Source organism: Tinamus guttatus, unplaced genomic scaffold, assembly GCF_059628265.1.
Source record: "Tinamus guttatus ecotype Peru unplaced genomic scaffold, ASM5962826v1 Tinamus_guttatus_pri_ptg000732l, whole genome shotgun sequence".
Taxonomy (NCBI): Eukaryota; Metazoa; Chordata; class Aves; order Tinamiformes; family Tinamidae; genus Tinamus; species Tinamus guttatus.
The window spans coordinates 141480-167600 of record NW_028289266.1 but is presented as its reverse complement, the minus strand read 5'-3'; the positions used below and the strand labels follow the sequence as shown (position 1 = coordinate 167600).

General features: G+C 41.8%; 1 protein-coding gene across 6 annotated transcripts; it reads left to right on the top strand.

Annotated features, from left to right (window-relative positions):
- Nucleotides 1–154: 154 nt before the first annotated feature.
- CDC27 (cell division cycle 27) lies at nt 155–25705 on the top strand. 6 transcript variants are annotated; one of them, XM_088537186.1, is made up of 19 exons: nt 157–345; nt 5236–5311; nt 7801–7948; nt 9257–9382; nt 10148–10245; nt 10625–10779; nt 10910–11124; nt 11534–11648; nt 14863–14978; nt 15376–15475; nt 15622–15829; nt 16687–16856; nt 18252–18404; nt 19687–19895; nt 20561–20678; nt 21420–21548; nt 21831–21905; nt 22074–22254; nt 24309–25705. In XM_088537186.1, exons 1-19 carry the CDS (start codon nt 319–321, stop codon nt 24389–24391), a joined length of 2502 nt encoding a protein of 833 aa, XP_088393312.1. In that variant the 5' UTR covers nt 157–318; the 3' UTR covers nt 24392–25705. The 6 variants fall into 6 exon arrangements, with proteins under 6 accessions (XP_088393314.1, XP_088393313.1, XP_088393312.1 ...); XM_088537184.1 differs by having other exon boundaries at nt 14845–14978; XM_088537183.1 differs by having other exon boundaries at nt 14845–14978; nt 16684–16856.
- The last annotated feature ends 416 nt before the right edge of the window (nt 25706–26121 follow it).

Genomic DNA, 26121 nt, shown 5'->3' with positions numbered 1-26121 from the left:
TTTCCCTGCGGTTCTCCGTCATCGCTCGGCTCTTTCCGCCGCCTTCTTCGGTTGTTTCCGCGGACGCGTTCGGGTATTTCCGCCGGCGCGTTCGGGTATTTCCGCCGGCGCGTTCGGGTATTTCCGCCGGCGCGTTCGGGCGGCCTCGGGCGCTCGGCCGGCCTCGTTCCTTCCCTCCCCGCCGCCCGCCCCGGTAACGGTCGCTGGGAGTTTAAATGAGCGGGGGCCGCGCCGGGCCGCGCCGCCGCCAGGACGCGCACTGAGGCGGGGCCGCGCCCGCCGCGCTCCGGCCTCGGCGAGGACGTCGGCGCGAGCAGGATGACGGTGCTGCAGGAACCCGTCCAGGTAGCGACCCCTCGGGCTCGCCGCCGCGCTCAGGCCCCAAGGCCCGGCCCGGCCTGGCCTAGCGGCGGGGAGGCGGCCCCGGCGCGGCGTTTCGCGGCGGGGAGGGCCTCGCCGCCGAGTCCCCTGCTGCGGCCCGGGGATCTGCCCTCGCTGGGGAAGGCTGCGGCCCTCGGGCTGCCTCAGGAGCGGGGCCCGGGCCGCAGGGCGCCTCGGCGCTGCTGCCCCCACGCCTTCACCTTCCCGCTCCGTGTGTCCCCCGGGACGAGGCCTCCCCCCGCAGGGGGTGCCCGGTCCCTCCGGGGGGGCCCAGGGACCGGGAGCGGCGGGGGTTTGGACTCCCCGCTGGAAGTGCGGGGCTCAAATCGCCTTCCAGGAAGGGCCCTGCTGTTACTGCTACCACTGCGGGTCCCCCGGGAGACCTGTTGATCCCCCTCTCCTCGCACTCACCTGTCAGCGTTGGCTGCCGTTGTGGTTTCTCAACACACCCTGTATGCTCTGTACGTGCCCCGCAAATGAAGGACATTCCTTATTTCCCAAGGAGTTGGTATCTCCACACTGATAAGAGACCTGGAAGAGAAAATAACATGAACGTTGGTGTTTCCCTGCCATGTTTTAGTCTAACTGTGGCTCCCTGATGGGCTTCCCGCTCTTGCTTTTAGTCTCCCTATCCAAAAACGCAGGATTTGCGGGATAAAGAAGTTTCTTCCTCTTTCCACCATTCCTATATGCCCTACACTTAAACCAGCATTTCTGTGGTCTTCTATTAACCATTTGCGCCTTTTTTTTGTGCTTCTATATTTTCTAGTACTATTTTTTTTCTCTTTGATACATTAAAAACCTCCCACTCTAGGTGTTTTGTTAGTATGGGAATGTTGTACTGTCATGAACATAGTGAAAAGGTTGTGTTTTTGGCTCTCCTTTTTCTTTAATCAGAAGAAGGTAAAGGAAGACTCCTCCAGTGAAGCACCACCCTGCTGCCCTGAACCTGGCTGTGCAAGAGGGTGGCACCAATGGCCCTGCTGCTGCGGACCGGGCACTGTGTCCCTGGTGCCATCGTGCTGTTGGTCCCCTTGGGGAGCAGCAGTTTTAGGGGTGCTGGAAATGCTTTTGGCCATCCAGTCCCTCTCCTGCAGTGGTTGTACTCAAACCCTTGCTGAAAAACATGAGATTACAATAGAAAAGGAAGCAAGAATGCACATTTCGAGTGAATGACAGGAAATAGTAGTTAATGTTTCCAATACTGTGCTAATTAGATGAGCCAAGTGGAAAATAATTTGTTATCCCAAGATTTCCCTGGCAGAAACACACCATATTTCTTTTCTTTAAGAATGTGAGAATCTATCTAATAACATTCTCCATACTGGAGCTCTTATCAACTGGAACGTGTTTGGATGGGGCTTTACTACATTGAATATATCCATTTTGACTTCACCTCCCCCAAAATGCCAAATAATCCTTTAGTTAGTGGTGCTGCTGCCTGCCCTGCTGCTTTTCCTTTCTCGCAGCAGCACCAGCAGGTTTAGGCTCTCGGTGGCAGGGAAGCAGGCAGTGCACCCTCCAAAACACGTCACCGTTTGAGCTCTGCTCAGGCTCTGACTGTGCTCGAGTGAATTTCTGATCCCAGGCATGTTCTCTCCTGTTCTCCTTGCCCCCAACAAAGACTTTAAAAAAAAAAATGTTGAGTTCCCCATTTTTCTGCTGGTGACTTGACAGTCCCTGGGTGCTTTGGTGGCCTGTGGCCCTCCCTGGGCGCAGGTGTGGGGTTGGAGGGCTCTCCTGCAGCACCTTCCCACCCCAGCTCCTGTTCATTCTGTTACTAACGTAACGTGTCCAGCAGTCGCTCTCCATTTTGCAGTATGCATTCAAAGTCGCTTGTATTTCTGAGTTTCCATTTTAGCTGGAGTCCAAGCACTTATCCCTGGCTTTCTGTTTCTGTGTGTTTTAACAATACTTTTATACATGTTGACAGTACTTTTTTTTGTGTGTGTGTGTCCTCGCAGAGGTTTCTCCTGTCTAGTTGTCTGTTCTCTCCCAGGCTTGCCGATGTCTGTGGGATTTGTCATTCCATAAAAACTGTCATCTTCAGAGTTGGGATGCTCAAAGTGTAACAGATAAATAATGAAGTCAGTGTGTATACTGCTTTGTAAGTGTTGGGCCTTAAGTGTAGGAAGTTGCTATTCTGAAAAGCTTCCAGGTCACTGATTAGAACACAAAAACCCACAGAGGCCAGAATTTAAGTAGAGAACAGACCCCTACTGTACTTCCTGATGTGGTCAATTAAAACTCTTCAACTCAAACATAAAGCCATTTATCCCTTGTGCTGAGAAACAGATTGGATGCATTTAAAATATTTCTGAAAAACATCCTGAAAACGAGCTCTTTTCCTGGACTTTAAGTGTTCAAGGTAATAGTTGGCTGCGTGATCCACTCGAGCGATGCTTGAACTCCAAGGTTGCGCTGTTGTTCTGGTTGTAAACACGATGTCAGTCTATCAGGGTTCAATTATATAATGGACGGGCTCTTCATAACTGGTAATTCAGCAAGGGTTGCCACTAAAAGCTTTCTCCTCCCTTCTGCCCACAATGAACAAGTCTTAAACTGTGATAGGAAGCGATTGCTGGGCATGGGAATAGGCCATAAAGCTTTGAACGGAATTTCCAAGGTCATGTAACGCTCAGAGAAGCCCAATTTTTTGAGAGAAATCTTGGGTTTAGCTGCAAAGTGACACTTGTACAATGGGCAGGATTGCCTGGGTAGAAGATGGGTCTGTCTGAATAGGCTTTTATTTGGGGATTAGAGAGTTTTCAGTGGCTAAATGGACCCCAAATTTTTACTTCAGACCGCTCTTGATGGTGTTCAGTTGCATTTTACTTCTTTTCCTATGGATTTCCTTTGAGTATCCCTGGGTGCACTTGTATAATGGTTGTCATGCCATACCTGGAGTCTCCCAGTTCTCAAAGCCATTAATGCTGTATGGACACAATGAACTTGAACAAACTAAATTTATATTTCTGTACAAAATTTGCTTCCTAAAAGGTGCCCAAGAAATTTTATTTATTAGTCTGAGACGAAGTTATACTTAGATTTCTGCTTTTACCATGGGAGTCAATTACCACACAGGTGAAAAAGATCAGTTTTAGCAAGATTATGAATGACATTGACTTCCTCACCACGTGCCCGGTACCTTTCTCTCAGAAAGATGACAGTTTTTAGCTTGAAGATAGCACAGCCTGGCCAGGTTCATCTGAATGTCTCTTGTGACTTAGCAGATGAAAGGAAGAGTTTCTGAGAGCAAGAGGAAACCTTGGGGCTGCTCTGACTTGGATGTGGTCTCAAAGACTTCGATATCCTCCTGCCTTGTACTTTGTGCTGTCTGGGGGGTGCAGAATAATATGTGGCCTTGCAGCTTTTTGAAGGTGAAGAAGAGGAATCACTTCAGGCAGGCCGAAGTTATCTTAAGTGCAGGACACAACCAGAGGGAAATAGTGTTCACAGCATAAGAACCAAACTGAGAGAAGTCATTTTTAAGACGTTCACGGGGGCTTAAAAGCACATGTTGGCTTTTAAATATACTCATAGCAGAGTGACCTCTGTAGAGGTTTTGTATAAAACATTCTACATAGTAATTAGAAGCTGTGATGTGTACTGCTCATAACGACTGTGTAGGCTTCCTGTGAGGAGAACTTGGACATTTTTCACACCCCGAGTTTGTCAAGTTTGGGTTGGAGGAAGCAGCATATGGTACACGTAACTGTATGTGATATTGGATTTTATTTATTTTTTAAATGAAATTGGCACTTGCTTTTCCTGCTGGGAATAGCGTTGCAGGGTGCTATACTATTAGCTCGGGAAGTGATGAGCGTCTGGTACATTATCAGAAGCTACTTTCTGCTCTTGTCTTCAGTTGCTTGTAAATACTGGAGAAATATTAGACCATGGAGCCTTGAGTTCAGAAGTTCAAATCTAGTTTGGCTCCATAATGACACAACTTCTGCAAATGGCTGCTTGCCTGATGGGAAGCGTTCTGGAGCTCAAGCGAGACTGTTGGGATGGACCTGGGGTGCTGGGACCAGAAAAAAACAGATACAGGAGCGTGCTGCAACTTTTAGTAGGGGAGGAGGCAAGACCAAATAAGTACTAAAGGGGTGAGATGCAGAAAAACTTCGTTTTATGAAGGTAATGACCACTTTGAAACTTATCTAAGGCAAATTACCTGATTTGATTACCTTGCTGGTCAGCTCTTGCTAAAGTAGCCCTTGATCAAATCTGCTAGCTCTCATTTGATATATTCTACTTGTATGTACGCTTGCTTTTATTCCACTGGAGCACTAACATCTTTTGAGGTCTTCTGATTGCTGACGTATTAACCCCAAACTCTTAACTTCATCCATGAAAAAGGAAGGTTGGTACTGTAGGGCAGACAGCTGCTTTTGGCCAGATACAGGTATATGAGCAAAGTGTAGAAGTCGCTTCCCTTCACGTATGTCTGTATGTATCTGTTTGTCCTTCTCCTTGCATTTCATGCGTTCTTAAGGGATGCGACAGTGTAAATGAGTTGTGCATGATGTCTTTAAAAATGGGCACCATGGCTTGCTTTTACTTATTCAGGAGCTGCAAAGGGAAAGAGCAAAACAAACCCTCTAGGAACCGATCAAGGCTTTTTCCTCTTCTTTTCTTAATATGTTTGCAGTTGTCCATGGTTAGTTATGCCCAAGACTGGAACTCAGTAACGAGTAGAAATATTGCCCTAGTTCAGTGCAGGCTGCCTGAGGTTTAGAGATGACTGTACAGTAGTAAGTGAGCACCAGTTATGTTCTTAGACATAATGTTTGCATGAAGTTAAAATTTAAATTTTCCTTACTCTTTTTTTTTTTTTTTTTTATCTTGCAGGCTGCTATATGGCAAGCACTTAACCACTACGCTTACCGCGATGCGGTGTTCCTCGCAGAAAGGCTGTATGCAGAAGGTGTGTACTTTGGAAAAGTGAATTTAATGCTTTTCAATTATGATTTAAGATTTTAAGACTCTGGTCTTCTTTTATCCTGTACTGGTTGCTGTGATAGTAAAAGTTCACTTAATTCTGTCTGTGCAAGCAGATGAATGCTTCACAATTAGATTGAAAAATCAAGTCTTGTAACAATAGCAACGTTCTACAGCAGAACCACCTTTTGTAGGAAAAGAAAAATCAGACTTAGAGTCAAGTGCTTAAGTTTAATGTTTCCAGTGGTCTATTGTGGTGTCAGATGGGAGAGTTGTGGGCGTTCTGAGTGCTTTATATTACCTTAAGAATTGCATGTTTTTCAGGAGGACTTGAGGTAGATGTAGTGCACAAATTCTGGAGGCTTCCTTGATATTGAAAACTAGTCTCCCCAATAACCTCATTTTCCTCTGTCCATTGCTGTGATACCTGAGTGAGTCTTGTGATGATGAGAGATGTGCAAAGTGAAACTGAGATGGTGAGAGCGCAAGCATAAAATGGAATAGCTGCTTCCAATTCTATTCTTTTTAATTGTCACTTTGTTAAAATGCTGCCAGATCTTGTATAGCTTGGATACTAAGCAGGCAGCTGTAACTCAAATCCCTAGTTTTTCTGGGTCTTTCAAAGACCATTTTCTTGTGCTCTAGTCCTTTTCTTATCTTTTCCTCTACGGCTTCAGATAAGCTTCCCCCCCCGCCCTGCTTCTTTCTCCTTGATTCTGATATTCAGCTTTTCTTTTCTTCTCTCTGTTTTGAAAGATGTTATCCCCTAATCACTAACATGAGGAAAAAAATACGCTATTTAAGTTGAAACTTTTTTTAGTCTGAAAAGATTATTACAACTCTAACTAAAACATGTTGTCTGTTTTATGCTCTACATCAATTTATTATTATTTAAATACAAACTTCAGTCTGTTTTCAACATAGCAAAAGATTTGAACTGGCTGCCCAAACAGCTTTTGTGCAGCACAATATGTATTGATATTTCTAGAGAGTCCCATGTAGCTAGGTGAAGAAGAATCATAATTATATGGTGTTTTATTAATGCTGATTTACATCTGCATGGTAGTGCATTCTGAAAAGCATTAATCATTGTGGATTTTAAAGTGCTTCATTTTAAATTGCTTGCTTTCATAGCCAGTCTTTCTTTTGAAGGAAAATAGCTTGTTGCATGTTGGTGATTTGAGAGTAACTTGTGGTACAAACAGGGTAAAAAGTTCTTGCTGTACCTTATCGTTGTCTGTACAGGGATATTTCATTTTGCTTAAAATCCAGAAAAGGGAGTAAAAATGAAGAGATACCAATACTTCACACAATCACTAGCTTAACAGTAGCATTAACATATCAGCATGGTTCTCTGGCTTTTTGATTTCCAGCTTCCAATTTTACAGTAAGGTTTTAAAGTTAGGCAGGGGTGTGCTGCTGCCCGTCTTCTAGGCTGTAACCCCAAGTCAAATCAGCAAGGCTGATCTCAGGCTTGAGCTGCATGCCCAGGCCAGCTCTCTCGATATCTCCTGTACTGCAGTGGGACATCCTGCTAGGGAAGAAGTGTTGAAATGGATAGGTCAGCTCTAAATACTTTCAGTTTCCATCCTAGAGAAACTTGTCCCTGTGATTACTCTTGCTTTCAGTTTACCTAGAGGTGGTTCTTCCTGCTGGAGACTGCTTCATTCAGAATTTAGGACACTGTCGGGGCTAAGCTTGGCGAGGATTTCCAGGAGAACTTGTCCTTATCACAGCCTCCTCGCGTAAATAAAGCAGCTCAATTGGTAATATAGAGCCGTGTGCAGCACAAAGGACTGGGTTTTAGGAGTAGAGGTGACTGTAAGCTGATCTGCTTTAATAGTCATTAAAATAATAAAATTTGCATTTATAAGACACTTAAATGTAGAATAAGATCATCAGGAGAAATAACAGAAATAAAAAGTGGAAAGTCATTTGAATTTTGGGATTAAAATCCTTAACTAAGCTAGTTTGACTGAAATTGGTCCTCCCTGCTTAAAAGTTCTTTTGCTTCCTGGCAGATATCACTGTGCTTGTATTTCTGCACTGCTTTAAGCTAGTGCAAAGTGTTAATAGGGAATATTTCCTGATAATACTCTGAGCCAAGGCTTGCTGAAGTCAACAAGTTGTTAAAGTAGTTCTGTTGTACTCAAACAACAGTTTCACTTTGTTAAAATAACAGCAAGTTAAGCAAAAAAAAAAAAAAAAAAAGGCTGCCAAATGAGATATTTAGAGTGGATAGCCAGAAGGATCAAAGTTCTCTTGCAAAGGTAGGTGTTAAAAGGTGGTCTAACTAGACAAGAAAATGTCATGTTAGATGTTCTCTACACACTGACCAATAAAGCAAATACTTCTCAGTCTCTGACATCATTACTTGAGTTTTTGCATCTTATTTTTAGCTGCCTTTTTCTCTTTTTTTTTTTTAGCCATTTTGATACAAGCAATCAAACAAATGTTTTCCTCTTTGTTTTTTAGTACATTCAGAAGAAGCACTGTTCTTACTGGCAACATGTTATTACCGCTCAGGAAAGGCATATAAAGCATACAGGCTTCTAAAGGGACACAGCTGTACCACCCCGCAGTGTAAATACCTGCTTGCAAAATGCTGTGTTGACCTCAGCAAGTAAGTAAACCTGCTATGTTCTGTGCCAGCATTGCAGATGCATTTTTTGTTTGGGTTTCTCTTTGAAAATTGTCGTGTGGCACAAACTGGTGATTCACTGGTCCTTCGGATCTAAAGATTCTTGCGAGTAGTTCATTTGCTCTCAGATACAGACCTAACGAGCGTTAGTCCATACTACAGAAATCTCTAAAAGGTATTGGATAACTTGTGAAGCAGTTGACAAACTGTGTAGGGGGAGAAGAGTTGGAGCTGAGAAGACTGAATTAGACCAGTCTAGGAAGTGTTTGGTTTGGTTTTGTCTCTCCAGTACGTTCTTTCCCCCTCTGGTTACCTTGACTTATTTCATCAAGAGAGGATTTCACATCTACATAGACTTTTGAAGCTTTAAAAGCTCAAATATGCGATACAATGTGTGGCTAAGATGCTCCCTCACTCATTCCATTCTACAAGGGATGCAAAAACCTTTATCCAAAAAAAATTGAAATACTGCAAGGTGCTCTCCAGAATTTCAAATCTTTCTTCACCAAAGAGATTGTTTTTAACAAGTGGCCTCCTTTCAGCAACAAAAAAAATATTTAGAATGGGTAGCAAGTAAAATTTGAGGCAGCATGATGTGATGATTTTGTAATATTCATAATCCTACCCAAAACATGTAATCAAAATGAAGGTCATCTTTGGGAGGTAGCAGGGCAAGTTATTTTTTTAATTCTCCCCTTAAAGTTCTCTGGTGTCTTTGGAGAATTGGGGATATCTTGACTTACTGGGTTTCCTTTGGCAATATTTTAACACTTCTGGAGTTATTGAGATACAGCTTTTTTTTTTCTGTCCAGATGGAAATCATGTTAATGGTCTAGTTGAAAATCTCCCTGTGGAATAAATTTGAAGCTGGCCATTCTTCCCCTCTACCTTCCCCTTACAAAGTCTGGTGTGTGTGTGTGTGGTGTCTGAACAGATTTCTGTTAGAAAATGATATTTATTTTTTTAGGAATGTTTCTTTTCTTTAGAAGTTGTTAAATTTAACTGTCACTGGTATTTTCAGTTACATCTGTGTGCTTGTGCATGTTGTTTTCTTATGGGAATAGTCTACACTGCATCTGCCTACCAGCATAACTTCCCATGGATGGGAGGCAAGGAGATAATTTGTTTATGCAGGTTTAAAATTTACCTTTCTTAGGAGCTAATTTGGACACGATTTGAAACGTGAACACTGACAATGGATTTCTGTTTTTATTTGCAGCAGGGTGAAAACACTGGACTGCCAGTAGTGTGAGCCTTGTAACCCCTTTAAACCTCTTGTTTTTTAAAAAGGCTCGCAGAAGGAGAGCAGATCTTGTCTGGTGGAGTGTTGAATAAACAGAAAAGCCATGATGACATTGTTACGGAGTTTGGAGACTCTGCATGCTTTACGCTCTCCTTACTGGGACATGTCTATTGGTAAAGTTGCCTTTATTTTGTCTTTAAAGCCCGCGCTTTGGTTTGACCACACCTTAGCTAAGGAACTTTCAGTCATCACTGGGCTCAGTGCTTAGTTCTGTAGCCTGAACAACTTCCAAGTATGACAGATATGCACCTAGATTATCGTGGAGGAACTAGTCTCTTTCACACAGAGCTTCCAAGTACATGGAAGTATAAAGGCTTCTTTTTCCAGATTCTTAACCATACAGTCCAGGAGTAATTTTTAATCATTTCAGGCTTGTTCTTCATTCTTCTAAGTGAAACACTCAAGGCCTGTTCCTCAGAGTTATCATTTCAATTTCATGTATCTATTCTAAAGACAAATAGCTGTCTTCAAAGGAAAGGAGTTGAGGAGTTTTCCAATTTACTACTGCCTAGCAGAATAAAAGCTTTACGTGTTTAAGTATTTTGCTTTTGTTTAGATAAAGAAAGACTTTTGTAAATGTGAATAGAGACTAATTTAGAGAGCAAATGGAGGATCTCTTGGATTTTTTTTTTAAGTATATATTAGCACTTAAGTACAGTAATTTGGGGGGAAACTGTGAATCTAAATGACTTTCTTCTGCCTCTGCATGTTTAGGATAATTTGAAAACAACTCGGTAGTGCTGTGTTTCTGAGGCTTAAAAAGTTAGGAATGTTGCTGTGGCTCTCAACATGTTTTTGTTTTTCAGCTCTACTGGAAAGCTATCTTGAACAAAAGTGCTGTTCTTATGTTTCCCTTAACTGTTGCATTCTTTTTGCAGCAAGACGGACCGGCTTGCCAAAGGATCAGAATGTTACCAAAAGAGCCTTAGTTTAAATCCTTTCCTCTGGTCCCCCTTTGAATCTCTATGTGAAATTGGTAAGTCCACAGAACTGTTTCTCTAGCAAAGGTGTTTTCAACGTTTCTGGGTATGTCAAGTTTTCTGATTTACCATTTCTGTGAGGGAAGTTTTATTTTTACTCATGTCCAGAACTCATAAGGAAAATGTCTGCATAATTCTGCAGGCTTGTTTTGAGGAGTAATAGTGGACTGTAAATAATTTCTAGCCATCATTAGAGCTCTGTCTCTTCAATTTTCACTATGTAAGTAAGCATTACTGAGGCAATTTTACAGTCTAAAATAATTAAATAATAATCTCTTTTAAAATACTTTGTTTACTGTCTTTCTCATTTCAACCCAGATCTTCAGTGTGTAGACTCAGCAATAACTCTAGCTAAATCTCCTTCCAATCTTACAGGTGAAAAGCCAGACCCTGACCAAACATTTAAATTAACATCTTTACAAAACTTCAGCAGCTGCCTGCCTAACACTTGCACAACGCTGGTGTCTAATCACAATATATCCCACAGGCAGTCTGAGACTGTCCTTATGGAAACGCCACAAGACACAATTGTAAGTGTTTTTTTTTTTTTTTTTTTTTCCTAAAATCTTTACAGATTTCAACCAGTCTTCCCAGTTTAAGTGAATCTTGTTAATTCGAACCTATTCTGCAAACCATCTAATGGCTGTTCCCCATTTTCAGGAGTTGAATAGACTCAACTTGGAATCCTCCAATTCAAAGTACTCCTCCCTGAGCATGGATTCCTCCATGTCTTACATTGACTCAGCTGTAATTTCATCAGATGCTGTCCCCCTTGGATCAGGAACTGCCATATTGTCTAAACAGGCTCAAAATAAACCAAAAACTGGGAGGAGTTTGCTGGGGGGACCTGCAGCTTTGAGCCCCTTAACTCCAAGGTAAGGCCTTGAGGTGGACCTTCTTTTGCTCCACTGTTAATGTTGTTGGTAATTTAAAACAAGAGAGTTTAACTTTTCAAATGTGATGTGCAGTACAAAGTACATTGGTCATGTGTTGCAAGTAATGCTGCAGAAGCTAAACAGCTTCAGTGGCTGCTCTAAGCCCAAGTGGTGTTTCTTCATTTCTAATGTTTCTTAGAGCAACAATTAGTGTTCTTGAGAAGAGAGGGACTCTTTCCTATATTGCTTGTTGCAAAGTTCTCACTACAAAAATCTCAAGATTAAGAGGTTCGTCAGTCCCTGGACTAATTCTGAAATAAAGTTTGTCTGCTGAGTCTTTGCTTTCACCACAAAATAGGTCCAACTTCCGTGATCTAATACTCTGACATTTCCATTTTATTTTATAAAGCTTTGGAATTCTGCCGTTAGAAACACCAAGCCCTGGTGATGGATCATATTTGCAGAACTACACAAACACTTCTTCTGTGATTGATGTGCCATCTACAGGAGCACCGTCAAAGAAGGTATTTTGCATTCTAGAATGCAGTTTTGGGTCTGTATACCTTTACCTTGCTATAGTTTAAAGAAAAAAAAGGTAAATAAACCTTGTATATGAGCTGGATTGTGCTGACAGTGAGGAGAATCAAATTTATTCATTGCTTACAAATTTATTTTTGAAATATGGTTTGGCTAGTTAAGCAACTGGTTACAGCCTCCTTTAGTCATGGAAATGCTTTTCATTCAGTGAAAATTTATGTGTATATGCTATGAGGCATAAAAATCTGTTCTTTCTAACAGTTATTTAATGCAGCAAAATAAGGTAGTTGTGTTTGTGTCCTCAAGTTGCTTAAAGATAAGCAATAATCTTCTCTTGCTAATAAAAATAAGTCCTTGGTAAAATTTTCTGCTAAGAGATCAGCCCTCCCTGGTCTCCCTGTGTACAGCTGGCCTATTGTGTGTGTTTGGTTATTAATTGCATTTTTCCACCCCTCCCTGTTCAGTTTCCCTTATCCATTGTTTTCTGGGAGAAGTGGATGGGAGCACATCTGTCCTGCAGAGACATTGCAATCTTGCACTTTAATTGTGGGTTTTCAAGCAAGGCGTTGGGCTACCAAGTCGGAATAGGGACACGTTAGTTCTCCCCTCTGAGAGCAGGGAGTGAGGAGCTGTAGCTGGTGGGTTTTTGTCCTCTGCAGCACACAGGCACGTGCAGATTGCCTGGCTAGTGTTACCGAGCTGCCTTAAGAGTAATACTCTAAATGCTGGAACTTCTGTTGCTGTAACAGATGCTGTAACCTCTGTGCACCTGCAGCCAGAGGAATGCATGAACAATTATGACTCTTTAACTTACGAAGCCTTCACAGCTTTTGTGCGCAGGGTGGAGTCTGAAGACAGCTGGAACTTGGAGTTGGCTTTTTTATGTTTCTCAAGAATGATTCTAACAAACACTAGAAGCCAAGAGTGAGCCGAAACTCAACATCTTGTATGCAGTCCTTCCATTCCAGTGTATAGAACAGTGTAATCAAAATACTGCTGGTCATCCATGGAGAGCTGACTGAGAGAATGGTGCTGTTCCCCTTGGCTTAACCTTGTTCAAAAGAAACTTAAAAAATCTCTTTTTCTCCATAAGCAACTGCCATAGTTGCCATAGTGATAAATGAGGGGTGGGATGTTGATGATAGTTGAAGACCTATTTGTTCCTTTTCAAAAACAAAGACCTGAAGCTATTTTCATGTATTTTTAGTAAATCTAGAAGTTGCGCAAAGGGATGCTACTGTTTTATGGGTAGACAGCTTAAAATTGTTACTTGTGCTGAGCTTTTGGATTCCTCAAAAAGGACAACTTAAGCTGGGCTGTTTTTGCCTTTGCCCGCATTGTTTGGCTGCTCCCAGTTCCCAAACCTGAGTAGTTCAGGTCCAACCCTTTTTGCACAACCCTTTAAAGCACTGGCTGTGACTGCACAGGTAGGAAGGTGCTCCCAGGTAGCCCCCTTGGCTGTCATCCTGCAAGGATAGCCTGTTTTAGGCAGAGGATTACTAAATTATTGAGAGTCTGGGTAAAACTATAAGCGAAATGGCCAAGTGTAACTTTCCAGTATAGTACTCACCTGCTTTTAGTTTATATTCTAGCAAGATTTTTAATCTTACCTGCGTGTCACATGATAGGTGAAGAGCTTCAGGAGATGAAGTCATACGTGCTGCTTTTTTTGTTGCTTTGCTAGGCTTGGCACAGGAGTACCTAGGGTGAATTTTACCAATCCATTTGTAATGTTTTGCCCAGCCATATCTGGATGGCTGCCTAAGCACAACTATTAAACTCATTGTAATAAATAGCTTAAAATTCCAAGCCATACTCTGTCCAATGTAAATAATTACTTGGCTGGTTTCACTTCTGCTCTTTAAATTACCAAGTTGGAGAAGACTTAGTGTGGCTGTGGCTAGAACGTGCCTGACTTATGGGGGCAGTTTCCTAGGAAACCTTTACGTAAGTGAATGAAACATTAAGATGGATCCAAAGATTTCCTATCTGAGGGGGCAAGCATGCTTGCTGGCTGCCTCAAGTGTCCTCTGCTATCAAATAAATTGAAAGGGAAGGACAGGGTAGTTGGTCAATAAACTAGAATTGATTGTGCCGTTGTGCGTCGCAGATGGGGACTCTTGAAGACGCAAATCAACTTCTTTTCCAAAATGGACAACATGAGCTGAGTGTGCCTAGAGGAAGCAAAAAGATACGTGTTAAGCATTCTTTAAAATGAAGAGAAGGGCCTGTTCTTTGAATCTTTTGAGAGGTCTGTGCACCAGATGCTCTGAATTCCTGCCCGAACTTGTCCAGCAGGGCTGGATTTGCAGGCAGGTTATCACAGCGCTGGGTTCCCACCCGGCATCTGCGCCAGGGGAGCGTGGAAACGCGCGGCCGCGGTCACTGCGCGCAGAGCACGGCTCGGCACCGCAGCGTTGGCCAGCACGCTTGTACCCTGTGAAAGGGTACAAAAAAAAAACCCTGAAAAGTGCACAGAGGAGGCAATTTCTTGCTAAAGAAAACATGATTAACCTATGCAGCACTTTTTGTTTTCTGGCCACAGGTGCAAGAGTCTATGGGCAGTTACTGCTCAGCTGATGAGCAGAGTTTGCTCTCCTGTGTTAACTTGACTGTTGTCTCTGTTCTCTTAACTTTCTGTTTTGCATTATGCAAATGTGCATTTGTTGAAGAAGGTTATTTCTGCATCAGTTAAGTACTGATTTATACTCTGAACTGTTATGATAACCAGGAGTTGAAATTGTTGTGACCGTCTTAAAGCAGTTTTCTAAGGGCCCTGCTGAGGTGTTAAAGGTGAAGAGCTCCTGCCTATGGTTGTAATACAGTAATTCAAAAATGCTTTTTTCCTCTGGTCACCCCTCTGTTCAGGTTTCTCCCAGCATAGAAGGAAATTTTAAAGATGTTATTTTTAATTTTGTCTATTCTTGCACAGGCACTTAATGTATATTTTCTTCTTACCACTAGATGGAGGGATTTATTACCTTTCCAATAATGAGCATGATTTCTTCATGAATTTGATGTTGCCTTTTAGGCAGAATGAGAGACACTTTTATGGATGATTCTGGAAAAAAATGTATTGCAATAATCTGTATTTCTTCTTTGTGCAGTGTTTGATAGGCAGAAGAGCTTTAGTTTGATTATAACAGATTGAGACTTCTCAGGGACATAATAACAAACCTGTAGAAACTTTGTGTTATGCAGGCTGTCACTAGGATAAGCCAAGCAGGAACAAAATCTGTCTTCTCACAAAGTGGAAATAGCCGGGAAGTCACTCCAATCCTTGTAGCACAAACACAGAGCTCTGGCCCACAGACAAGGTAGGAAACATATTTCTCTTCTGTTACCTGTTGCACTTCCTAAAGGAATCTGGATGTTTCCACAGCCTTCCTGTTTGGATGAGGAAGGAGAGTGGGTGGATGTTGTTTGCTGGTTTGTTGGTTTGTTTTGTAAAAACCTCCATGGATAACGTGGAAGCTTGTCCATGGTGCTGGTTTGTCTTTAAAATTCCCTTTGCAGTTAAACCCTTTCGTCAGTAAATGGTAAAGGAGTAGGAGAAAATTCTGCTCGTGGTCTTAATACGCAGCAGGCTTCTCACCTTGAGATGGCAACACCTGTGCTGTAGTGCCTGAGCATTTTAGTGTTTAAAACAAGTGTTGAAGCTCTTATTGAAAGTGGAAGCAAGAACTTGAGTTTTAATGCACTGCTTGTTTTCAGTACAACACCTCAGGTATTGAGCCCAACAATTGCTGCTCCCCCAAACGCGCTGCCTCGGAGAAGCTCTCGCCTCTTTACTAGTGATAGCTCTACAACAAAGGTAACAGATCTCATGCATTTCACAGACTTGTGGGGGTGTTTTCTTGGCCATGCAAACATACGCTCGCTTTGTTCACAGTTCCTTTGCAAGTTGAGTAATCTGAATTTTGTCCTTGCACATGTAACTCTTGCTCTTCTTCCTTTCAGGAAAATAGCAAAAAACTAAAAATGAAATTTCCACCTAAGATTCCAAACAGAAAAACAAAAAGTAAAACAAATAAGGGAGGAATAACTCAACCAAACATAAATGATAGTCTGGAAATTACCAAACTGGACTCTTCCATCATTTCCGAAGGGAAAATTTCCACTGTCACACCACAGATTCAGGCTTTTACACTACAGAAGGCAGCAGCAGGTCTGTTTGAGTGCTATCAGAATGTAGTAAAATCAAACAATCTATGCAATCTAAAAATGTAAATCTATATTTTTTTAAAATCTAATGAGAAGAATGTTTGCTCCAGTCTTGCTTCCTCCTTGTTGATGTGGTTGGCCTATAGCTATCAGCTCTGCATATTTATCAAGCTTGATGAGTTCCAATATCTTCCAGTTAACTTACAGAGAATAAGGGAAGAAGTGATAGAAAGTTACTACTTGGAACCAGATGCACCTTGCAGGCTTTGGTGGTTACTAGTGATTAATATTAAAATATTATCAGGCAAGATCCTTAGGAATTGAGCCAAATGAGCTATATATAATTGAATCTTAATCTCTCAAAATTGGGTTTGTATAGTCTTTTCTACCTTCCTGTAGCCTATTTATTTAAAAATGAGTCTTTATCCAGGTTGTCAGAAAATCCTAGATGAACTGCCAATTCCTTTCTTTTGGCTCAGTGAAGTTTCCAGGCAGCAAGCAGGGGTATCCATGGATACCAGACATGCGGAAACTCCGTTCAGACCTAACAAAATGTTTGAATCATTGCTGTAAATGTGAAGCTCAACTTGCTCTGAACTTGGTAGTTTCGCTATTTCTAACTGTTCTGTTGCCCCTTGACTTAAGAAAGCCAATATGTGCAAACGGTTAGAAGGGCTGATGCTGAGAATATTATACCTAAATTAGAAGTATGCAAACCTGTGTTTGGGAGCCTTTGAAAGACTCTTGTAAGAGAATTCGGGAGCCACAGTAAATAGCTTCTGATAGAGATTAGCAGTTACAAGTAAGAATTTCAGCAGTCTTTTCCGTATTTATTTATTGCATTTTCTTTTTTCCTAGAAGGTTTGATGAGCCTTCTTCGTGACATGGGGAAAGGTTATCTAGCCTTGTGTTCCTACAACTGTAAAGAAGCGATAAATATTTTAAGCCATTTACCATCTCACCACTACAACACTGGTTGGGTGCTGTGCCAAATTGGGAGAGCTTACTTCGAACTCGCAGAATATATGCAGGTAGGAGCAGCGTGTAGTAGTAGTTTCTTACTCTTTCCAGTTTAATTTTGCATAAATCTGCATAAAACCTATGGACTTGCTCAATTGTAAGGTTCTGTGGCTTTCACAGATAACTTTGCTATTCAACCTAATGCTTGTACAGCTACGCTCAGAGGAGGTTTAGATCTTGAACCTGGCTCAGTGGTCATTCTGCGTTCCAGAAGAGCCTGGTTTATGCCTTAGATCTTTTTAATGCTTAATTGGTTTCCTCTTGCCTGCAGTCACTGGGTTCTCCCCCTTGCCTTTCACCCCTAGCTCTGCTGATGCAAAGGTTTGCACTGCAAAGTCATAACATTGGATCACTGAAATGATGTGTCCTATAACGACAACAAAAACTAGCTGCTTTCCACTGCTTTTAGTTAACACAGATCTCTTCAATGACCTAGTTTCCTTTGCAGCCTCAGACTGTGCTGGCACAGCTGAGGTGATGTCAAACTGGTTCAGAAATGCTAGTTGAGCAGCTAAGGGTATCCAACAGTTTAAGTTACTGCTGTTGTCCTGGCAGCTGATGTGCTCACTCTCTGTAGACAAGTTTTCTTAGAAGTTTTAGAAACTTCTTGATTTACTGTAAACAGGAGAGAATGTGATAGGTTTCAGAAATGTTCTTTTTAAATTGCGTACAATCCGATTGGAAATGGAACATCATTCAACTAATTTAGCTTTTTTGTTTGTAGTTGCTTTTGAAAACTGAAGCCACAGGCCCAAATAACTTTCTAAAACTAGTCGTCTTCCTTTGCTGCTTTGTGTTGCAGGCACCTGTTTCACAAACGTGTACAGTTTACATCAGCAGTACTTCATTAGCCAGCTGTCCCTAAGTGTAATAGTTTCTCATGAAACTGAAGCCATATTCTGTGCACTGGCTTGAGTGCTCCCTCCTCTTCCCATTGCCACCCTCCACGCTCAGTACTGTGATTCTCACATTATCTTTTTCCCTTGTGCTTAATGTGCACTGCAGTGCACGGAGGGGTTTATCACTCAGGGTGAATACAACACCTGAAGGCTGGTGTAGAAGGGCTGGCAAACGTAAGTGGTCCATGTACAGATACTAAATATTTCTCTTATTTTTTTTGCTGGTAGCTTTTTCTACCTTGCTTGTGCACTACAATAAAACCAGTCTTGTAATCCATATCAGCCAGGCAGGACGGCTGCCTGGTTTCTGCAGGCCATGGCCAGATAGGGGTAGTTGCCCCTTCATTTTGGGAGGTTAAAAATCCCCCAGGGCCGCAGTAGTTCTGCCTGGTGCTTCTCTTCACAAAACAAATTGCTCAGTTTGGGTGTATGGGGCTCCCAGTGTTGCCCTCCGTTCTCTGCTTCGGTGAGTGGAGTTTGGTTTTTCAACTTGGTTTCTGTTCTTAGGCCGAGAGGATATTCTCTGAAGTAAGGAGGATTGAAAACTACAGAGTGGAAGGCATGGAGATCTACTCCACCACGCTGTGGCACCTGCAGAAAGATGTTGCCCTTTCAGTTCTCTCAAAGGATTTGACAGACATGGACAAAAACTCCCCAGAGGTATAAAGTGCTGTTATGTTCACTGAGGAGAGAGTAACTGCATGTGGCAAAATGAACAACTGAGAACAAAACTCTGAATTTCAGTCTAGTTCAAGTGTATTCTCATGTGAGAACTGCATGGTAAAACTGGAGAGGGAGGTAGCAAGACAGCTTGGAAGAATATCAGCTAAAATGAAACAGGTTGAAACCTCTTATAGGTTAATGAGTTTAAATTTGCATTGGCACCGCTCATCCAGGAAGACCAAGGATCAATCATTCCTGTTACACAGGGTGTTACCTAATGGATTTGAGAACTGCAAATCTTTCCTGTTCTGCTACTGCCAGTTCCTCAAGATAAGGAATCCTGTAACACCTCTGAATTGCTTTAGCTAATTCACTGGCACTCAAAACATAGTTGGCCAAGTTTCTTTTGCACATAAAAATGGAATGTTACGTTCAAAAAGTCCATTGAACAAAAGGGTGCATGGCAATGCAAAAAAAAAAAAATGCAAAAAGTCAGGCATATTTTGATGAGTGCTGCAGTATGAGTAATGTGCAGTATGAGTAATAAAGATGTGTCTTTGCAAACGTTTGCTTTAACATAGTTGAGTAAGCCGGGTTCCAGTGAACCTGCTGTTGGAAATAGGCTTTTGTTGGAAGAGGGGAACCCTGCTCTTGTCCTCTGCTAGCTTGTCTACCAGCACAAAAAGCAAATGTGTGAAGCAGCTGCTCTGCAGTGTGCAGCGAGGTAGGACGGAGCTGGGGAGGCTGCGGAGTGTGAGCAGGAGGAGAGCTGTGGGTCCTGTGCCTAGTTGTGGCACTAATGGTTTGGGAATCCCGGGGGCCGTAGGCTGAAAGCGGGAGAGAGGAAGGTGCTGCTGTAATTGTCACTCTGCAAATTCCACACCTGTCAGTTGGAGGTAGCTGGAGAGTGAAAGGGAATATACTATGCCCCCCCCCTTTGATGTTCCTAGATGTTAAATATTTTATTTCTAGTATTTCAACAGCTTAAAAACTATCTAATTGGCGCAAACTTGTGGGATGCACTTGAATTCTTGACTTCTGTTTCAGTTTGTCTAGTTACAAAGTGTGCACAGTCTCACCTGCCTCCCAAGAACAAGATCTAACTAAATCTTTATCCTCGTTGTTTTTAATCTAGGAGAAAGGTCTCTCTCGTGCCCTGGTTAAATAGGTGGTGTTTCATCATAACAACAGTAATATAATGCTATTTTAATGAGTTCAGCCAAACTCTGCCACCCTTAGCCTGTACAAAGGGTGATGACTGCAGTGCTCTCTTCCCCAGGCATGGTGTGCTGCGGGGAACTGTTTCAGCTTGCAACGGGAGCATGACATTGCAATCAAGTTCTTCCAGAGAGCCATCCAAGTCGATCCAAACTACGCTTATGCCTACACCCTGTTGGGGCATGAATTTGTGTTAACAGAAGAACTAGACAAAGCACTAGCTTGTTTTCGAAATGCGATCAGAGTCAACCCCAGACACTATAACGCATGGTAAGCCTCTTGCCTCGTCCTCATTCCACTGCATGTGATACAGATGTCCTTGTGGAGAAATATCTCAGCGATGCTGTCGCTGCCAGCATTTCCCTAATGCTCTTTCCAAGATGTGGCCCTCATTTTTATTAGCCATTTACTTACACTTCTTCCCCTTCTCCCTCTGTGAAGCTTTCCTGGTTTCCTTTGTGTCTTCCTGGCTGCATTATCCCAGCTATTTTGTTCTTTTATGCAGTGCTCTTGGTGCATCTAGTTCTTGATTCTTCCCTCCTAGGTGGTATGATAAGAGCTATTCTTAATACCTTCACATATATATATATATATATATATATATATATACATACATACATATAGGTGTTTTAGATATTTCTTCAGAAAATACTGTAAAAGTCAGACCTGCCAGTGTAAAAATCACTTAAGCTACTAGAGGCTTGTATGTGTGTTTTACTTTTGTCCTCTTTATCTGTGTATCAGATATCAGTTCTTCCCCCTATGCAGTTGAACAAAGAAGCAAATTGGAGTCACAGCTTTCTCCCGTAAGGAAAAGTTCATACCCTTGCTTGAGCAGGGAGTCTATAGAATATTTGTCAGGTTGTGTTTGCTGACAAAGGCTGAGTACTGGTTAGTAGCAGTCTTGTTTAACAGAATTGTTTTTGTGCTTGCAGGTATGGGTTGGGTATGATTTATTACAAACAGGAAAAATTCAGTCTAGCAGAAATGCATTTCCAGAAAGCACTTGATATCAATCCACAGAGCTCAGTCCTACTGTGTCACATTGGAGTAGTAAGTAGATGTGCTTAATTCTACGCTTGTGTGTTAATCTGCTTCTGTATTTTGTTTACAGTAGCCAAGTCGTATTGCCAACTTTTTTTTTTCGTACAAAAAATTCAAAGTACCTAAAGATCCCCCAGTATGAAGGAACAACCACAGGGGTACTGTGTGGGAAGAGAAATCTGCCTCTTTCCCTGGATTAGTCAATGCCGTTGTGCACTAGCAAGTTGCAGGAGCAGTTGCTTCAACCAGCATCACTTTAATGAAACTTTGCAGCTGTCTGAAAAGTTGATCTCTTACCCACCTGCCTCTTAGAATAACAGTAGCAACAGCCTAGGGAATGCTTGGTTGTAAAGTAGTGATGATGATGGTGACATTTTCAGTATAGTTAATAACGGAGATGGGGGTTGGATGGGGAGTCAGAGTTACCTACTAGCAGGTCCACAGGGTCTTGCCCCTTACACACAGCAGTGTGGATTGGGTTAACTCCTGGCCAAAGACTAAATCCTGTCTGTCATCCACTGGATATAGAGTGGTGGGAAGGAGGTGGGGAGAAAGGGAATGGGCAAGGGGAAAAGCTCCGCCCCCCCCTTTTTTTTTCTCTTGTAAGAAAACTGTTTTCTTAAGGCTCGTTCTGGGATTGGAGAAATACAGTACTTTCCAAGGAATAGGTTGTCAGTAAATGTAACGAAACAAAACTGTTGTCTGGGAGATCAGCTGTTATTTTTCAAGAGTGTTCTCTCTCCCTAATAGGTTCAGCATGCACTGAAAAAATCGGAAAAAGCTTTGGATACTCTAAACAAAGCTATTAACGTTGACCCTAAGAACCCACTATGCAAATTCCATAGAGCTTCTGTATTATTTGCAAATGAGAAATACAAGGTAAGTTTTGGTACACGGACAGCTGTAAATCATCTTTAAGCTGCTGTAGCTGTGAAGCAGGATGCACTGACAGCTAAATGATTGCACGTTAGTGTTAGTAGCATCAGGGTTGCAATGTGAGCAGGAAGAAGCTGGGGTATGTGCCCTTGTAGAGTGACTGACATAATTTGTTTTGTCAAATATCCTTCATGGAAGGAGCTAAATGATAGTTTAGGGGTGCCATAACTCTTTGCAGGCTACTAACTCTTTTTTTTTTTTTTTTTCCTTTTCTTTCCTTTTCAGTCAGCTTTACAAGAACTTGAAGAACTGAAACAGATTGTTCCCAAAGAGTCTCTTGTTTACTTTTTAATAGGAAAGGTAGGTAAATTCTTAGAAACTCAATCGTGACCTTAAGTCCTCTGCTTCCCTTTGCAGAGACATAGGCCTCGTCTAAGGTAACTAACCAGCTACGGCTTAGTGTGGTTGTTGTACAAACTTGAAAGCAACACCTTCATGGAAATGTCATGTTCTGTGCTTTTATTTTAGGTTTATAAAAAGCTGGGTCAAACTCACCTGGCTCTAATGAATTTCTCATGGGCAATGGATTTAGATCCCAAAGGAGCCAACAACCAGATCAAAGAGGCCATTGATAAACGTTACCTTCCAGATGATGAGGAACCAATAACTCAAGAAGAGCAAATCAGTGAATGTTATCCCTATGAATCAGGTTGGTATTTCCAGCTCCTCACTGTTCAAGGAGATACTTCCTCTTGGGTGTCAGGCAGTGCTTGCTCGTCCTGCCTGCACAGCAAGTAAGAACTCCAGAGGTTCTTCCTGCCAAAGCTGGATCCTCTTGCATAAGCATGAAATGAAGGAATGAGATTTTTCTAGAAACTGTAAATGTTACAACTGCAGGGACAACATCTTTAAGGGATAGGAGTTTCTCAGCAAATACTGTTTAACAGTGTTGGCCCAGAAAACTCCAGCTACTCAAAAGTAGCTTTCAAAGAAAGTGGGAACAGTTTCATTTGAGATGAGAATAAATAAGCACTCCCAAATACACTACTTGGGAATAAGCAATGAAAGGAATGCAAGTTATCTCCTCTTCCTCTGACTTTTTGTGTTTTTATGTTTGGAAGATTGCATAAAAATGTATATTGACCTCTTTGAAACAGACATCGATAGTAATAGAAAATAAATACCAATAAGCAATTTAATAAGCTTCTGAGGGGGGAAAAATGCTTCATGTTTCCCTTAGGAGGAGAAAAATAACAGAAGTATGTTATTTTCTAGAATCTTAAATCTTCATCTACCAAAGCCACTTTGCTGCTGTATATCCTGTGGACTTCATTGGTCCTTTATTGTTCACCGTATGTTTTTAATGCTAAAACAGCCTGCGTTACATTACCTGAAGTATCAGACTTTCTCTCCCCACTGTTTTAGTTGGACTTATCTAGAGCACTGTGAGTCGCTGGGGATGAGCCTGTTTCTGCCCAGAAGATGGAGACAAAGTACTCGAACTTCTGAGCAACACCTAACCAGAGCTGGGAGAGGAGGAGAGGGAAATAAAATTTCATCTGTCCAATAAGCAGGACTGAGATAAAACAATACTCTTGTTATGTTGTGTGTAAGCAATTTGGTTTCCCTTGCTCTGCAGGTAAAATAGAGAACAGCAGCTCAGTCTAAGATGAATAACTCTCTTAAGATATGTAAGACTAGCTTTAAAAAAAAAAAGGAAAATAGTATTTATGGAGGGAATGATTTTTAATGTATTGGCTAATATAAGCCACTTCACACATTAAACTGCCCAACATGGCACTTGAAGAATCCATTGTATGGAAACGTGTGGAAGCTGCTGCATTAGAGCAGTGAAGGCATCTCTGTTCATGTGAAAAAAGTCAGGTATTTGGACAAAGGGCAATCTGCTGAACTCTGCTATCGAGAGCAGACTCAGCTCGTACTCTTGTAAGTGCAGAAAACTGTTTTAAAATACTTATATTTACCTTGGTGCTAATTTGAGTAAGGACAAAAAGCTAACTGGGAGTAGTTTCTCAGTAGGCACGTGTGAATTTTGTATGCTGTGGACAGCGTGCTGCCCTTATCCACGTGAGCAGTAGGAATTTAGTTTCCTGGAAGCTGTAGCTCAGCAATCATCTGAGCTGAGTGAGCAGAAAAACTCCACAATTCGAAATGGGGCTTTAGAATGCAGGTTTCTCAAAGCAGTTACCATAGATCTTGCCCAGGGTTCCCTGCCATAAAGGCAAGGAATAAGCAGAGATTCCCTAATGCTAATAACTGTGTATTATGTGATTGCAAATCTTGAGTGGCCTTGATGGAGTAAGATAAGGGGTCACTATTTACAAGCATTTCAGATGGCTGGTGTGACTTGAAGGAGTGAGAAGGTTAAATTGCTTCTGAGGCAGCTTTGAAACCTGCTGGCTGAGACCTATCAAGGTGTCAGGGATTTCAGGTCTTTAGCAGAAGATGTATAAGAAAAACATTAAAATAACAAGGCTACTTATTTCTAGAATATGTACTTCATGTTAATTCCTTAGGGCATTTATCTAAACTCTATTAAACTAGCATGGATCAGCATATTGGAAAGAGGAAGAAGGAGGAGAGGTGGCTTAAAAACATTTGAGGAGAAGGAGAAAGGTTGGAGTTTTGTTCCGTGTTGCTCATGACATCTAATAAAGACACTGCTACTCTGGGAGTTGCCTAGGAATTCTTGTAGCAAAGCTACCCAAAAGTGACTGTGTTGTTGTGTCTTTTTCTTTCAAGTTGGCACAGATGAATCCCAAGAAAGCAGCATGACGGATGCAGATGACACACAGCTCCATGCAGTTGAAAGCGATGAATTTTAACCTCCAAAAGCCAGTGGTTGGGCTTGAGGGTGTGACGTGGTACTGTTGTGTTCTCCCCTTCCTCTGCATCCTGGGTCTTCACATCACTGAGCCAGCACTGTCGTTATTCTCCACTGACACCATGAGTGACACTCAGACTGAAACTGTACCCAGAATTAATGGCAGTGCAATGTTCCGCTGCTACTGAGTCTGACCAGCTGGCTCTTACACACACTTATAAAAATGACTTGAGGAAATGCTATTTTTGGACTCCCCTTTGCTGGAAGAATATCATGGAAGAAAGACTTGTGGTTTGCTGTAACAGAGCCAGTAGATGTGGGGATAGTACTAATGAAGCAGTGTCTTGTTCTTTTTCCAGAAATGTGTCTTAGTTTGGTTCTTTCTTGGTAAGCAGAGTGCTAAACTTCATTTCAGAGTTCAAGGACAGTGTTGAGAAGTGCAGGCTGTTAAAGACTTTTGCATATTGTAGTGTAACTTAAATGCCAGGGAATGTAAATGACCTTAAAGCTGCAGTGTCTCCAAGTGAACAAATTACTGCACGTGCTCAGGACTGGGAGTATGTCAGCCTATATGAAACATCCAATGTCCCTACGCAGAGTGCAACCTTGCAGGAGTGTAAATGTGGCAGGAGAATTGCATTGCAGAATCACAGCTTCCCCAGAATGCTTTCATGTTCTAACCAAGACTTAATTTATTCACCTAGTTTCTAAAATGTCAGTGTTTACTTTGTACTGCAAACAAACAAGTGGGCAACACGTTGCTTTGTTTTTCATATACCCCTTGATTTGTTTTTTCTCATATTCTAAGAATAATAAAGGGAAAATCAAGAGAAAAATGTAGATAGAGCTGTAATGTGGAAACCTCAAACCTTTAATCCACGGTTATTGCGCATTTCTAGTTAAATAAACTTGGAAGACCATGGAAGCCTTAATACAATCAGAACCTTACAGTCAAATTCATGGAATATTTGTTTAAGATAGTGTCCTTTTTAAAACTGTTTTGTAAAACGTGGTCTGAACAGGATGCAACTTGTGCAATTATCTCTTGTGCTCTTTTTTTTCCTCTTTCTTTTTTTAATTTTCTCAGAGTATGTTTTCACTCTAGGACTTTAGACCCTTTTCCTCTCCACAGAGGCCGAATGTGGGAGAAGGAAGCGACACCCTCTTGAGTCCAAAATGATCTTTCTCTGTAGCATTCTGCAGCAATGATTGGCACCCTTTATGCGGTGATGATAAAGAAAGTGTATGATATGAGCAGTTTTAAAGAGCAATTTATGCATAATAAAGGGGGAATGATATAAATTTCATAGCAACATACTTGTTGTGATCAGTCTTAATTTTTTTTTCTATGTATATTGTTTTTGAGGGATCCTCTAGTTACCTTTAGATTTTTTTTTTTTAATTGTGTCCTTGTCTTACCCTTGGCCTGTGTTCTGTCACCCCTCTCGCTGAGTCGTGTGGATACCTCCATATCCTGAAAAATAATCCACACATGCAAGATTTTTTTAAAGGCTTAAAATTCTAATAGTGCAAACAGGAATTTCTAAAATCTGAGGGATTATAATATATTAAGGAGCTTTGTGCCTCTGCCATGTACTTCTACTCCGCCTTTGTGTGGAAGGTGGGTGAATGGCTTGGAAAATCATGGAGTGATTGAGCTGCCCCGAAGGTGCAGGATCCTGCAGGGCTTGGGGTGGGGAGAGGCTGGGGTGACCCTTTCCTGATGGATCC